The sequence below is a fragment of the Limulus polyphemus genome, unplaced genomic scaffold, assembly GCF_000517525.1.
Source record: "Limulus polyphemus unplaced genomic scaffold, Limulus_polyphemus-2.1.2 Scaffold2778, whole genome shotgun sequence".
NCBI classification, from domain to species: domain Eukaryota; kingdom Metazoa; phylum Arthropoda; class Merostomata; order Xiphosura; family Limulidae; genus Limulus; species Limulus polyphemus.
Window position 1 is genome coordinate 50,525 of NW_013668388.1, and position 16,162 is coordinate 66,686.

At 35.2% G+C, this 16,162-nt stretch overlaps 1 protein-coding gene across 1 annotated transcript in view; it reads left to right on the forward strand.

Moving 5' to 3' along the window:
- The window catches only part of LOC106467884 (Down syndrome cell adhesion molecule-like protein Dscam2), a 110,180-nt gene that overhangs the window by 39,105 nt on the left and 54,913 nt on the right, over positions 1 to 16,162 (forward strand). Inside the window, exons 7-10 of the mRNA XM_022396096.1 lie at positions 3,615 to 3,884; positions 11,273 to 11,680; positions 14,194 to 14,355; positions 14,993 to 15,277. Coding sequence (XP_022251804.1) covers positions 3,615 to 3,884; positions 11,273 to 11,680; positions 14,194 to 14,355; positions 14,993 to 15,277 — 1,125 coding nt within the window. The remainder of the gene's footprint in view (positions 1 to 3,614; positions 3,885 to 11,272; positions 11,681 to 14,193; positions 14,356 to 14,992; positions 15,278 to 16,162) is intronic.

Genomic DNA, 16,162 nt, shown 5'->3' on the forward strand with positions numbered 1-16,162 from the left:
GTTCATCTAAAAAAAGCGACATTAATTTTCTACGACCTAATACAATGGCGGAAACATTTATTTCATCATCCAATTTGTTCACATTTTCATTCAAAATCATCATATGTTTCGAGAGTCTAATACATGTGGATGCAAATGTGTTTCATGGATGATGCAATACTGTCTAATTATTACATCAGCAGCTTTATAGGGTATCTGCACCAGAAGTTTTGATCTATAAATAGAATTTCTTACCTAGAGTCAGTTTAGAAGCCTATCTGTTACAAAGTGCATGTGATGCTACAATGGCCAAGTGTTACGAGTTAACTCCACCTAAAAAACAGACTTCATTTATTTGAGCAAAGAGGGACTTTCAACGAGTCAGATTGCTAGAATAATTAAATTTACACTGTATACTGTGAGCCAATGGGGGCAGACGTATAGCGAGACTCGTTTTGTGGACCAGGAGAAGGGAAGGAGTGGGAAGAAAGCTTTCACACTAGCTGACAATCGTATTCTGAAACGCATGAACCTTCAATCCACAGATGTAAAAAAAGTAATTCAGGAAACTTCAGGGATCACTGTCACAACGCACACCGTCCGATCTCGCCTGTGTTCAGCTGATCTTCCAGTAAGATGGCCAAAACAAAAAAACCCATTCTAACCAACAAGATGAGGCTCAAATGAGCCAAAAGAGCATGTTGAATAGACTGAAGCAATGTGGAGCTAAGTGATCTTCTCAGACGAATCAAAGTTTAACCTGCTCGGGTCTGATAGGAAGTACTTTGTATGATGTCGATGTGAAGAAGAGTTTCATCCAGCCCGTTTAAATATAACCGTGAAACATCCACAGAGTCAAGTGATATTGGGATGCACATCCCGTTTAAATATAACCGTGTAACATCCACAGAGTCAAGTGATATTGGGATACATCTCTAGCCAAGGTGTGGGATGAATGCATTTTATGAAAGGCGCTGTTCAGTGCCGCAAAGTACATCGAGATGGTCGAGTCCCAGTTAAAGCCAACAGTTAGGGATCATTTCGGTGGAACTGACCAGTGAACATTCCAAGGTGACTCTACTCCATGCCACAAGACTAAAAAGGTTGGTAATCTTCGTGCACTTAATGCAGTAGACGTAAAATAAAGAAGAATATTGACTCTCTGTGTGTATCGAAAACACATCTTAGCTTTCATTTTATTGCTTCATGTGAAGGAATATCTTCGGAGAAAGAGGATCAAGACACTACGATGGTCAGTCAACAGCCCAGATCTCAAATCCTATCGAAAACTGCTGGACGGTAACAAGTATCAAAGTGCAAGAGAATAAACCGAGAAGCACCTTCGAACTACAGGAAGCCCTAATCAACATGAAGCATCATGAACTCACCCCTGCTTATATTCAGCCCCCTCTTTCACTCTATGTCACGGCGATGTCAAAAAGTTATCAAGGCCAGAGGGGGCACAACCAAGTATTAAAACAAGAAACAGACTCTGTGACCACTTTTTGCCAATTACGTTAGTGGTGTTAATTTTAAATCTAGGTTTTCTTACACCGAGAACATTTTCGTATTTGCCAAGTAGTTGTTGATCATCTGCTGTAATATGTTTGTCACGGTTGGTTTGTTAATAAATGTCCATAACTTTTTTACTCTGGTTCTGACACTTCCACCATACATGATCTCGTAAAAAATTACAGGAACCAAGAACAGTGAGAAAAAAAGTTGGTGACGCAATAATTTTTCCACTACTTTAAATTCAGAGATCACTTAACCCATTAATCAAACATAAAAATACAAATATCATTGGCAGCGTTATATATATAAAAGTCCATCAATACAAGGATTGTAAGCTACATAGCTTCAGGTTGTTGTTTATATATATAGATGTACAATCAACGTAAAATGGCATAACTTATATGTAATCTTTAATTTCCTGGTGTGTCACTGTAGCCAAATGTCACCAGTGATGCTGATTGATAAGAACACCTGCAGTATGTATACTGATTTCATATGTTGGCTTTTAACGTTTAAATAGGCCACTTCTATACGTAAACTTATTAAGTAATTTAGGAACTACATTGACATCTTTCTGACAAGTATCATATCCAACCGAACTGTAAAAACTAGTTGAATTATGAGTGGATAAACGGTTATCATAACACTACAACGAAAGCTAAACTATTTCGTTCGTAGAGCAAACGAGCAACACAGAGCCCAGCAATACCAATACTGCGATATATTATAAATTTTGCAACTACGTTTATGATTTGATTTTATAAACTCGGGAAGCAAACTCATTTACATATTTAATTATAATTTCATATTTCTGTGAAGCAAACGATTACGTGTGTGGGTGGGTTTGCGCGCGCGCGTCCAAGCATGGAAATAATGCCTAAATTAAGCGTAGAAGGAGACTACGATGTTGTATAGCTTTGTAATGTAAAGAACATTTGACAATTTCTCAGTAAAAATGTAAAATAACTTGACATAAGATCAGACTATTTTCCTCAAACAATATGTAGCATCTCCACATTTTCTTCGTTGTTTCCTCAGTCTTTTCAATCACACTTGGTTACCTGGTTCGTTTCTAGGTGCTGCTTATACATGTGTAGTTTATTGGTGACGTGAATAGGACACTATTTTCATAAGATACAATACAGAAAAGTAAATATCAGACACAAAAAGAGATAATACCTATGGCCTCTACTTTTCGTTCAAAATTACATAATACCAATGACCTCTACTTCTCGGTCAAAATTACATTATACCAATGACCTCTACTTCTCGATCAAAATTACATTATACCAATGACCTCTAGTTCTCGGTCAAAATTAGATTATACCCCTGACCTTTACTTCTCGTTCAAAATTATGTTTTGGCTTTGATTAATATATATATATATATATATATATATATTATTTAATAACTTGTTCATTCCGCACATGGAATTAAAAAAAAAATTAGAGGGAACATTCCTTCTTACACGTGTATTTGTTATTTTTGTACAAGCTCAAGCTTTGAAATATCTATATTTATTTTTCTGTTTATTTAATCTAATTGCAGTATCTATACGCATAATTCCATCTGTTTAGATCAACCAACTTATGTTTACAACGACTATTATGTGTTTAATTAACTTTTTTGTTTAATTAAGATTTTTTTACGTTCAATCAATTAGTTCTTCTTCTGTCACTCTTTTCTTTTTTTATCCCACCTTCTTTAAAATAGATTCACCTTAAGCCATTCCCCCTCCCCCAGTGGCTTAGTGGTAAACTTGAGAGTTTATAACGCTAAAACTGGGGATTTGATCCATGCGGTGGGCTCAGATAAATAAGCAGCTCTGCGCTTAAGCAACAAACTTAAGCAGTTGCTGTAATTTATCGGTTTTATCTTGTTTCTTATTATATTTTAGCAGTAAGGTTTATATTTGTTTGTTGTTTGTTTGTAACATCTGCTTTACCCAGAATTCCTTTAGTCTCATATGCTCATTCCTATAGTAAACTTGTTGTTGTTGTTTTTTTCTGTTTTGACCAAAATGACGATTTTCTTTAGTGATCTCATGTTTTCCACGTTTTATCAAGTGCTATTAAAAACCTTCAAATTGCAACCTATACTTTGTTTTGTGTTTCCAATAGCAACACTTCGAGCCTCCATATTTCCTTCATTTCAAGAAGTGGACATCGAAGCTTCTGCAACATTAACTTGTGATACGTCAGGATATCCAATAAAATCACTTGTGTGGCTAAAAAACGCTGAGCCAGTCCAAGCGGATAGCAGAGTTCGAATTCTTCAAAATAACCGGCTTCTTATTTCTTCAGTTGCCAGGCATGATGCAGGAATGTACCAGTGTTTTGTTTATAACGAAGTGGAATCAGCCCAAGGACTGGCCCAGGTTGTTATTGCAGGTAAATATTCTCTTTTTTGTTTTCTATTTTTTAACCATTCGATATAATTAATAATTAAACATACTCGCTATAATTTTCGTAGCAATTCGTGAAAACGTTTCTGACTCCGGTATATGAACTGATTTAGTTTAAAACGTGTTTCTGTTTTCGCCTCTAAACTTATTAAAGACTGTTATATTTGATTCCGAGAGCCCCATTGTCGAAGAAGCGCAGATATTTTCATAAAAACATTAACTGAAGTAACGTGATACAAAGAGAGACTCTTACGCCCACTTATGCGTCTTCTTATTTGTTACCCCTTTTATACATATATTAATGTATATGGAAGTTATCACCAGAGGGCATGAAACATAAGCTATTTGTTACTTTATAGATTGTATTAAACTTTTCACAAGGGAATATAAGAGTCGAGATTGGCTTACAAATTCTAAGAGATGCTCCTGAATATCTGCTTTTTTATTTCCTAAAACCTATTCTACGTTGGATTTATAAATTACCTATAATGGACTTGTTTACAGGGATATCATACTTTTGAAACGTTTATTGGTGTATGTTTTGTTCTTGTTCTTTGATTCTTGCGTTTAAACCGCAGATGGCGCTGCCTTTGTAAATTAAGCTTCACTTATTCATAGATGGCACGTGACGAGTGAAGGATTAGTATCCGGTCTTTTGTCATAACGTTTGTTCATAACGAAGAGCAGTTTGTTTGTTTTGCATTTCGCGCGAAGCTACACGAGGGCTATCTGCGCTAGCCGTCCCTAATTTAGCAGTGTAAGACTAGAGGGAAGGCAGCTAGCCATCACCACCCACTGCCAACTCTTGGGCTACTCTTTTACTAACGAATAGTGGGATTGACCGTCACATTATAACGCCCCCACGGCTGAAAGGGCGAGCATGTTTGGTGTGACGGGGATTCGAACCCGCGACCCTCAGATTGTGAGTCGAGCGCCCTAACAACCTGGCTATGCCGGGCCACGAAGATCAGAATTCTCTTCGAAAACACTAGACCTTTCATGTGTGTTTTTTTAACCACTTTATAACGATCTACAAGTCACATTTTTAAACTTTTAAGTACTTTAACTTGGGACATTGGTTTATATTTGAAACAAAGAAGTGTTTATTATTTTTAACATGGTGTTTGAACTGAGCTAGACTGTCAACCTGTCGATTAAACAAGTCTTGCTTCTCATTATTTATTTCCTTGCTAGTCAGTAGTAATTTAAATTATTGGAAATTTCCTAGCCAAAGATATGAGTATTTGAAATAAAATTTATTCACTGGGCACTAATAGTTAGAACTAATTAATTTAAGGAGCTAAAAGCAAAATAAATTGTTTAATTATTATATATGGAAGTAGACGATGTATATTAATTAATTCTAACTTAAAATAATAATCACTGGTTATTAATTATAACTTAAAACTTTAAATCTCGTAATATTTTTTTATTAAGTCTCCTGATGGGTCAGAGGTAAGTTTACAAACTTACAACGCTAAAATGCGAGATTCGATTCCTTAGGGTGGACGGAATGGAAGATTCTGTAATAAGAAAACTAAACTACTATCTATTTTAAAAAACGTAACTGCTACCTTTATAAGATATATGTATTGTTTGTTAAGCTTCATATCATGTTGTGGATTTAGTCAGTAAACATTTAACTATATGGTCAACATATTCTGCGTATACTTCTCTTCATCATTATTTGTAATGTATGGAAAAACTAACCTAATTATTAATGTTTAATTAAATTGTATAAGATACTTGACTAAAATACATGTTATTTAAACTTGTGGCTTAATGCAAAAACTTTAGATACATTCATACACATCCATATGTACACACATACATACATATATACATACACATACACACATATATATACATACACACACATATATGTACATACACACACATATACACATGCACACATATATACATACATACACACATATACATACATACACATATATATGTACATACACACATATACACATGCACACATATATACATACACACACATATACATACATACACACAGATATATATACACATACGCACACACACATATATATATATACACACACATATATATATACATATATACACACACACATATATATATATATATACACACACATATGTATATACACACACACATATATATATATATACTGACTACAAATTCTATAATTTTCTTCTCAGTAAACCCACTAATCACAATTTTTATAGAAACGAAAAAGGAAAGTGTAATTTTCATAATAATTATGCATTTCGTTATACTTTAGACTTGTAAACTCAGTCATTATTAAAGCTATTTGGCTAAAACTTGGTACATATAAACTACATCACAAGTACTCCATGTCAGAGGTGCGCAAACTGTGGGGGCGCTCCCCAAAGGAGGCGCACAACTATAACTATATAAATTACATCTGAAAATATCAATTAAAAATAAAGGAGTTTTAAAAACTACCGTACAAATATTACTGCTGTTAAGTAATATAGTAACAACAATTACCATGGACAAATGACAAATGGGCTGTATGGGGTGCGGAGGGCACAACAAAAATAATGTTTAAAAGGGGCACGCCATACAAAAAAAAAAAGTTTGCGCATCACTGCTCTCTGTAGATACAATTTGATACCTATCACATTACTGCAGACTGAAGAGGGCGCCACTGAAATCTGTCTCACGAGCCAATCAGGGCAAACTTTATTAATTTTCAGTGATGACTCTATGAAATTTAATGGAGTTGGATTCATAAATATTTACACTCGTTACCTTTATTCAGTTATTTACCAGTTTTAATTGTAAAGACTAATGAGTTTATAATACTCTTACAAGAAGTATCATTGACGTGTAAGTAAGTAAGTATAGGTTACCAAATATTTCATCAGACCTGGAACAAATATAGTCGTTTTGATATTTGATTGATGAATAAATTGTTTAAATATTGAAACTTCTTTCACAAAGTAACATTATTTGAAAGTAGTTAAACATGAGTAAACAGTTGAGAAAAATATGAAACTACTCTCTTAACAGCAATAATAAAAGTCACGTCACAACTGTTGCACTTGCACCGAGAATCTGGGTTTGAACCAACACATCCTTTGCTGTATTATGTTGTTGTTGTTTCTTAATGAAAGGATTCACTTTCACACAAATGATACAGATGGCTAGGAGCGGTGGGGATAGGGTATGACATCGAATGGCAAGTCTGGACCGTAGTTTCTTCCTTGGAGATGGCGATGTTGAGTGATGAACGTCTTCGTGATGTCCACCCTCCTCTACCCCAAGCATGCTCTCCTGTGAACGTTTGGAACACATTTTCTAATTCAATTCGAATAACTTTTTGTCAATGAATCAAGAATAGCAAGTAGTATGATATCCTACGTCTGAGGGAATATCAATGCACCCCACAGACTTCAACTGGGTATTAGAAACTGAAATATCATGACATTCATCGTCTAAACCGAGCCATTTCCGTAAATCGTTTCTACACTTTTCCCACCAGGTGGCTATAAAATGCTGTACTGCTTCTTTTGTGACCGATTAGGGTAGATCAATGAGTGAGGAGTATTTTGTAAACAAGGAAATTCCATTGTTGTGTCCATTAATCATGGTTGGAACCAAAATCCACTAAAAAATCAAAGCTGTGCACCACTATACACTTTTCTGCGACCGTACGAATTCATACGTAATTTGCATAAGGAAATTCAATCCCCATTGCACCAATTGAATGCAAAAGTTTTATGTATATAATAAAAAGAAATACAACGTTAAAATCACTACACAATAAATAGTTATTAAAACATGGACTTGCCCTTAAAAGACTCTACACATGTTTCAGTGTTCCATGACACCATCTTCAGGAGTAATGGTTGAAGTATGATTAGGACATATATACCCACATAATCATTGGCATACCAATAACGCCATCTAGGCTTAAACTACCCAGAGTTACAAAACATCTGTCCAGTACTTCATTACTTCTAGACCTGGGCCACCTTCCTAGTTTAATACGCTATCTCTGTTGTTACTGTTTTTCGATTTCAAGAGTTTCACTGATATTTAATTTAATTTTGGATTCTACCTGTTTTATCAACTTAGTGTTACTCCAGTCTATAATATGATATGTTGACTTATCAACCTAGTGTTATTCCAGTCTATAACATCACATGTTTCCGCCACATGTTCTGCTAACACAAATTCATTTACATTTATTCGGTTAAGCAACAATACTAACTATTAGATTAGCGACATAGAAACAACAATATGAATGGAATTGCAATCGCTGAATGACGGTTTTTGCTGATAGAGAACATTTATTAAGTTGCACAGATATAGAAATATGGGCCTTTTAAACTTAATATTTTCCTGTATTGCAGACTACTGATATTTTAAGGTAAACCTTTTAATATAACCTGAATATATTTTATTCAGTATTAATTACTTCTCGTGCCAAAAGCATGTTCGTGAAATCATTAAACCACAAATTCCCAATTTGCACAAATTACAATTTACCAGATCACAAGTTTTCGCCAAATATCAGACGTTTTTCTTTCTCATTGGAGGAAGTTTATGCTTAAGTTAATTTGCCGGCTAAATGTCTATTTCTTAGTAATGGATAGTTGATAAGTGTAATGATTCTATACAAACTTTGTCTAGAAATAAACGACTTTTTTATATTACCAAAATGTTGTTTTTATTTAATTAGACACTCAACGTTTTGCCTTACAGTTTATTCAGGGATGTTCACTATAACACAAACCGAAACTGACAGTACAGAACTTCAAATGGTTTAAATGATAAATTATAATAGAATCTATAATGTGCTCTAGCATATTAAGTTTATAATGTGCTTTTGGCATATTAAGTACTAAAGCTTATTGTTGAAAGAAAAGTATCGTTGAAATAATTAACTGCAACCTGTTATGAACAAAAGTTCTGTGAAGGTTACAAAGTAAAATAATAACAAAATTATAGGTTAAAAAATATGATAATTAAAATTATAGGCGCCATCCTTTGTCCCTGTTCATCTGTGGTTGTAGTTATTTGATAAGAAGAGTTTCTTTGAATTTTCTGTCAGTGTACTTGGTGCCTTTGGTGAGGATATGTACGGAGATTGGTGGTTTCAAGTCACGTGTAACTTGTCCATGATTAGTTAAAATATGATCTGCAACTGACCTTCTTTCATGTTGTTGTTTATAAAGAGAGTCCGCATGTTCTCTTATCCTTGTATGTAAGGTTCTTCTGGTTTCTCCTATGTATGATGGCAGATTTTACATGTAAGCTGGTAAAGACATTCATCTTTAGATTACAAACAAGGTTTTGTAAGACAGTTGGCTTTATTACATTGTAAGGCAGTGTACTGAAATTGTGAAGGTTGGCTTTATTACATTGTAAGGCAGTGTACTGAAATTGTGAAGGTTGGATTTATTACATTGTAAGGCAGTGTACTGAAATTGTGAAGGTTGGCTTTATTACATTGTAAGGCAGTGTACTGGAATTGTGAAGGTTGGCTTTATTACATTGTAAGGCAGTGTACTGAGATTGTGAAGGTTGACTTTATTACATTGTAAGGCAGTGTACTGAAATTGTGAAGGTTGGCTTTATTACATTGTAAGGCAGTGTACTGAAATTGTGAAGGTTGGCTTTATTACATTGTAAGGCAGTGTACTGAGATTGTGAAGGTTGGCTTTATTACATTGTAAGGCAGTGTACTGAGATTGTGAAGGTTGGCTTTATTACATTGTAAGGCAGTGTACTGAGATTTTGAAGATTGTTTTTTTATTGTTGTACCTGGTCGTTCTATAACTTTAATCGGGATTTGAGTGTCTAACTAAATAAAAACAACATTTTGGTGTTATAAAAAGGTCGTTTATTTCTAGTATTAATATGCCTTCTATACACCAATATCCACTACAGAAATTAAAAACTTTGTCTGTTAAAGCAACTACCATAACATTTTACCTAGCAGCAACAACACCTTTTTTTTACCACCGCGAATAAAAGAAGCACTTGTATCGATCAAAAACTTGCTTTCTTATACTTTTCGCGCAAAAGCTACACATCTGTGAAGAGTCGTTTTTAATTTTGAACCGATAAGCTACAGAAAAGGCAGCCAGTCAACAGCGCCCACCGCCAATTCTTGGGCTAGTCTTACCCGACCGAATAATGGGATTTAAATAATTGTTCTTGTAGCACACATGAGGCACAGAGCGTTTTTTTGTGTGTGAAAACATGAACCCTCGGATTCACAGTCCGAGCACGCTAACCATTAGATTACGCCCGGTATGGTCAGAAGTACAAACGTTTCAAGTTTAAACATAAGATTGGTGCAGCAGATATGAAGGTGTTACGCCCGGTATGGTCAGAAGTACAAACGTTTCAAGTTTAAACATAAGATTGTGCAGCAGATTGAAAGTGTTACGCCCGGTATAGTCAGAAGTACAAACGTTTCAAGTTTAAACATAAGATTGGTGCAGCCCGGTATAGTCAGAAGTACAAACGTTTCAAGTTTTAACATAAGATAGGTGCAGCAGATATGAAGGTGTTACGCCTGAATGACATGAAATTTACATAATTTTTAATAAAGTAAAACGATTTATTCCAGCTATGTTAATAAGGCAGTTAACAGTGGTGCTATCCTGAATTACACAATGCTTGTTAAGCTACAGTAGTCAAAATGTGAAATATATTGGCGCTCCTTGTCGCTAGTAGGATCCCAGTGACAGTTATTATTGTTTTTTTTCCTTGATTATGAGCTTTATAAGATTCGTCAGTGGAAATAATTTAAAAATTTCCAGTTGTATTTTCCTTGTGCTTACCATTGCACTTCTTCAATGTAATTCAGTAAAATGATTTCTTCTACTCAAGCATCCTAATCCTAAGAATACTGAGTCAACAAAAATCAAATGTTTTCGAGCGATATTTGCCCACGACAGTATTCTGTTCAATTCAAGGTAAATTGAAAACGTCACCCTTAAAAAAAATTCCATTATTCTCAAGAATTGACTTACACCATATGAGAAATATAAACTAGTTCGGCACGACTTAAAAAAAAGAGAGTTATTATAAAAAAAAATTGCGATCCTTTCATTATTTTCCCTCTCTGGAAAACTGTTTAGCTACATCAATATTGTTCACAACTTTGTTTGTAATTAAGCACAAAGCTACACAATGGGCTATCTGTGCTCTGCCCTCCACAAGTATCGAAACTCGGTTTCTAACGTTGTAAGTCCGCAGACATACCGCTGTGCCACTGGGGGGGGGGGCTGTTCACAACTGTCAAACGAGTTAACTTTGCTTTCTAACCGGTGATTTTTGAAATTGAATTTTTCAAATATATTAAATTACAAATATTTGACTTTTATCTCTTGTTTTTTCAGATAATCCTCCCGTCTTTCTCGAAAAGTTTGAAACACATACTACTATCCCAGGGCAACAAACGTCGCTGAAGTGTGTGGCTTCCGGAAGTCCACTACCACAGGTCACCTGGACTCTGGACGGTTTACCAATTCCCGAAAACCTCGGCTTCCGTCTTGGAGACTACGTCACTCGACATAACACCGTAGTCAGTTACATGAATATCTCAGAAACTAGGGTTCAACATGGTGGAAACTACGAATGTCGGGCTAGCAATGCAGCTGGACTAGTGCGTCACAGTGGACGCTTGACAGTTCCAGGACCTCCCTTCATCCGTCCTATGAAGAACTTGACCGTTGTTGCTGGAGAGAAGCTACTTCTGACATGTCCAGTTGGTGGTTACCCGATCAATGCTATCACTTGGGAAAGAGGTTGTTGTTTTTGAAAGTCCCCATTATATTTTTATTTTCAGTATTTTCAAAATATTTAACCACGTTTTATTCTCGTAGATAATTCGTCAACGTTGACATCGGTGTTGGGAAAAAGATGTATAAACTTTGGTCAAACATTCATAATAAACACAATGCTCTAAGATGGCTAAAAAATACAGCCGTTAAACAAAGAGAATGAAAAGTTTAATCTAAAAATACAGCCGTTAAACAAAGAGATGGAAAAGTTTAATCTAGAGATACAGCGTTAAACAAAGAGATTGAAAAGTTTAATCTAAAAATACAGCCGTTAAACAAAGAAATGGAAAAGTTTAATCTAAAAATGCAGTCGTTAAACAAAGAGATGGAAAAGTTTAATCTAAAAATACAGCCGTTAAACAAAGAGATGGAAAAGTTTAATCTAAAAATACAGCCGTTAAACAAAGAGATGGAAAAGTTTAATCTAAAAATACAGCCGTTAAACAAAGAGATGGAAAAGTTTAATCTAGAGATAGTTTCCACGTTGTGATTTTCTTTCTTTTCTTTGTGCACTACTGAGGAATTTGTAAAGTACTGGAACCAATGGCTCATAAAGTGCGTTATCATCACGTTGAGGGGACTTACGAGTTGGTTCAGGAAACGTGTTTATCAAAGTGATCAGCTGAACATTTCCGTTTTGTAACGCTCAAAGCAAGTTTGACATCATGACTTGCTCTCTCGTGAGAGAAGATGATCAGAGACGTCAATTTCACGCGCATTATTCTAAACCGGCCCATTATGGCCACAGATAAAATAAAAACATTGTTTTTTTTTTAAACGCCTACATAAATAGTTAATCTTGAAAAAAACAATCTTACTTTACCGCCGTATGTCTGCGGACTTACAACGCTAGAATCCGGGTTTTGATACCTGTGGTGGGCAGAGCGCAGATAGCCCATTGTTCAGCTTTATGCTTAACTACAAACAAACAAACCACCGTTTCACCTCTAGAATATATGTTATTTTATCTAACCAAATGAATAATGCAATTTCGCGATTTCAAATACATCCAGTCGTAAATACAATGATGTTGCATTATAAGAATCCAGAATGAGATAGGTTATTATTCCTAGGCAAATAATTGGTGCTGCTTTATAAATAACAGGAATAATGTACATGACTTTGTAATAATTTCAGATCTAGACAAATAAGTTTTTAGAACATTCCCCTTACGATTGTGATTAACATCACAGAACATTTATACGCATGTATATGTTTAGTATGAACCACATTCTTCATAAACGTAAGTTACCTTTTTACTTATAAAAGCTGAAGTGATCAAATAGAAAAATTGTTTGTTATGGATTTCGCGCAAAGCTACACGAGGGCTATCTGCGCTAGCCGTCCCTAATTTAGCAGTGTAAGACTAGAGGGAAGGCAGCTAGCCATCACCACCCATCGCCAACTCTTGGGCTACTCTTTTACCAACGAACAGTGGGATTGACCGTCACTTTATAACGCCCCCACGGCTGAAAGGGTGTGACGGGGATTCGAACCTGCGACCGGAAAATGGCAAATCGAGTGCCCTAACCACCTGGCCATGCCGGGTCAAACAGAAAGGTTACCAGCTAAGGTTACTTCTTAATATACTTTTTATTTCTTTGTTTGTTGTAAAGCACAAAGCTACAGAATGGGCTATCTGTGTTGTGCCTACCTCGGGTATCGAAACCCAGTTTTTAGCGGTGTGAGACCTCCTATACTTTTTCTATAGGGTACTTTATTCTTGGCTTTGCTTTTTCTGGAATAACTTAAACTGCTGTTATTTTCTTATTGATATTTGGCTTACATGTCTACTGAAAACCGTCTGAACAATCCATGTTCTTTAATGCACGTGGTTTCCTCTTTTGTTGGAATTAGTGCTACCTTGCAATTAAATGTTAAATGCGCAATTAAGCCTATTCGTTCGAAAGTCTAACTATTATCTTATATTACTCAGCCATCTATAATAAGCCTCCTACATTTAATTGCTTTATATTTCACATTTAAATCTTTCATTACAAATTCCTATATATATATATTTTGTTTACTTTGTACCTCTGACTCAATTATAGTAAATCATGTAAGTTTTTTTCTTGTACGATGTACCTTATTGTTTATTTGTAATTAAGCACAAAGCTACACAATGGGCTATCTGTGCTCTGCCCACCACGGGTATCGAAACCCGGATTCTAGCGTTGTAAGTCCGCAGACATACCGTTGTGCTACTAGGGGGCACGATGTACCTTAAATCATTCCTAAAAAACACACGATACGTCTTCGTTCTTTCGTAATTACTTTTAGGTCGTTCATAGAAATAAGACTTTTACTTGCCCTGTATTTACTTTGTATCTCTAATTGAGTCTGTAGTCTCTATTCCTGAGTCATTCATAATAAACCTTTAAAAAATACACCATTTCCAATATATTTTGTTACAGAATGAAGCTTATACATTCTTTGAAGTTCACAGCTTTAATATCTGCTAATACTTTTTCATTCAGATGGCGTAAGACTACCAGACCATCGTCGTCAGACCGTCTACTCGAACGGAACTCTCGTAATCGAAGCAATGACACGTCCTGGTGACGAGGGTTTGTACACCTGCAGAGCTAGTAATAAAGAAGGAAATACTGCAGAAGGCAGTGTAGCTATTTTCATACGCAGTAAGTTTTTATTTATTCCTATATGTATTAAAAAAGCGTAACATAAAAAATTGGTCCATTTTAATATCTTGAGGCTCTTTTAAAATATTGTTGAAAATCGATGGCTGTAGTCGCCAGTAAAGTAAGGTGGCTAATACTATACCATGTATTTATCATTTACTTGTTGGTCCATCTTAATATCTTGAGGCTCTTTTAAAATATTGTTGAAAACCGATGCCTGTAGTCGCTAGTAAAGTAAGGTGGCTAATACAACTCCATGTATTTATCATTTACTTGTTGATTGTTCTTGTAGTCTGTGTTCATATTATGTAACATTACTTAATCCTCTGTGTCCCAAGTTGAGCAAAATATTAAAGTTTTTAAAAATTAAAGTTTAATAAAATTATAAAAACACTTATTTCATTAATATATATATATATATATACGTGTGTGTGTTAATCAGGAAAAGTTATTTACAGTTTTAATTCTAATTCTAATTTGAACGATATGAAAGGCGTTTTTTCTATTTACTTTAAATTGATTAAATGTTGTTGTTTTTTATGTGTGTATCCCATATTTCAACATATATATATTTATCATCAAGTCATAAGTCTCCATAGGTAACTTATTTTGTTGCTAATAATTTTTTTTTCCACAGTCAAGCCACAAATAGAGCCATTTCATTTCCCCCAATCCGTCCACATCAACCAGCGGCTGAGCATCTCCTGCACTGTAATTAAAGGTGATCCGCCAATTAAAATGAAATGGTTGAAAAACGGGCATCTGCTGATGGAATCCGAAGACCTGAAAGTGCACGTCCTAGCGGACTATTCTTCTACTATCTTGTTCAAATCTGTGAAGCCTAACCACAGAGGACTGTACACGTGCACAGCCACCAATCATGCTGGCACTGACAAACACAGCTCCACGATGATAATTCACGGTATAAACGGAATTTTTTTATGTTGTTGTTTTACATATTTCTATTTTTAGACCCACAAAATTTACGTGACATTCAGAAATCTGTAAAAATAAACATTACGCAAATTTTACAAATTGTTTTGCAAATGAATTAAACATTATATTTCATTCTGGCATTACTATCGTCAGCCTTAAATTTACGGACTTTTAATACATGAAATAAACGACCTTATAACAACAAATTTGTTATTTTTCTTTCATTGGACACTCAACATTTTTCTTTACAGCTTCTTCAGGAGCGTTCCATTGAAACACAAAGAAAATCCCCCAGTAGCACAGCGGTATGTCTGCGAAGTTACAACGCTAGAAACCGGGTTTCGATGCCCGTGGTGGGCAGAGTACAGATATCCCATTGTGTAGCTTTGTGCTTAACTTCAAACAAACAAACAAACACAAAGAAAAATGTCTTCTAGGCCCCAATATGCACTTCCGAAATTAAATAATAAGTTTTACGGACTGACAACATTACAGTTCGGGGTTCGATTCCCCGTGGTGGACAGAGTGCAGATATAGCCTAGCACGTAGCTTTGCACTAATTAACTATTATATTACGACATCGTTGGTAGTATTGTGTTATATTAAAATAAACATATATATTGACGTTGAAGAACTGCTTATATAATGAGTGGTAATGATGAGGCTGAGTTGGTCACGTAGCCGCAACTAAACTCTTCTGATACGAAAATAGTACAGAACCTAGTGTACAACTCAGTGACGTGGAAATGACACTAAACACGAGTTTCGTGTATTTCAAATTTAATTTTAGAAAAATTAGTTTGTCTGTTGTGAATTTCGCGTAAAGCTACATGAGGGCCATCTGCGCTAGCCGTCCCTAATTTTAGCTAGT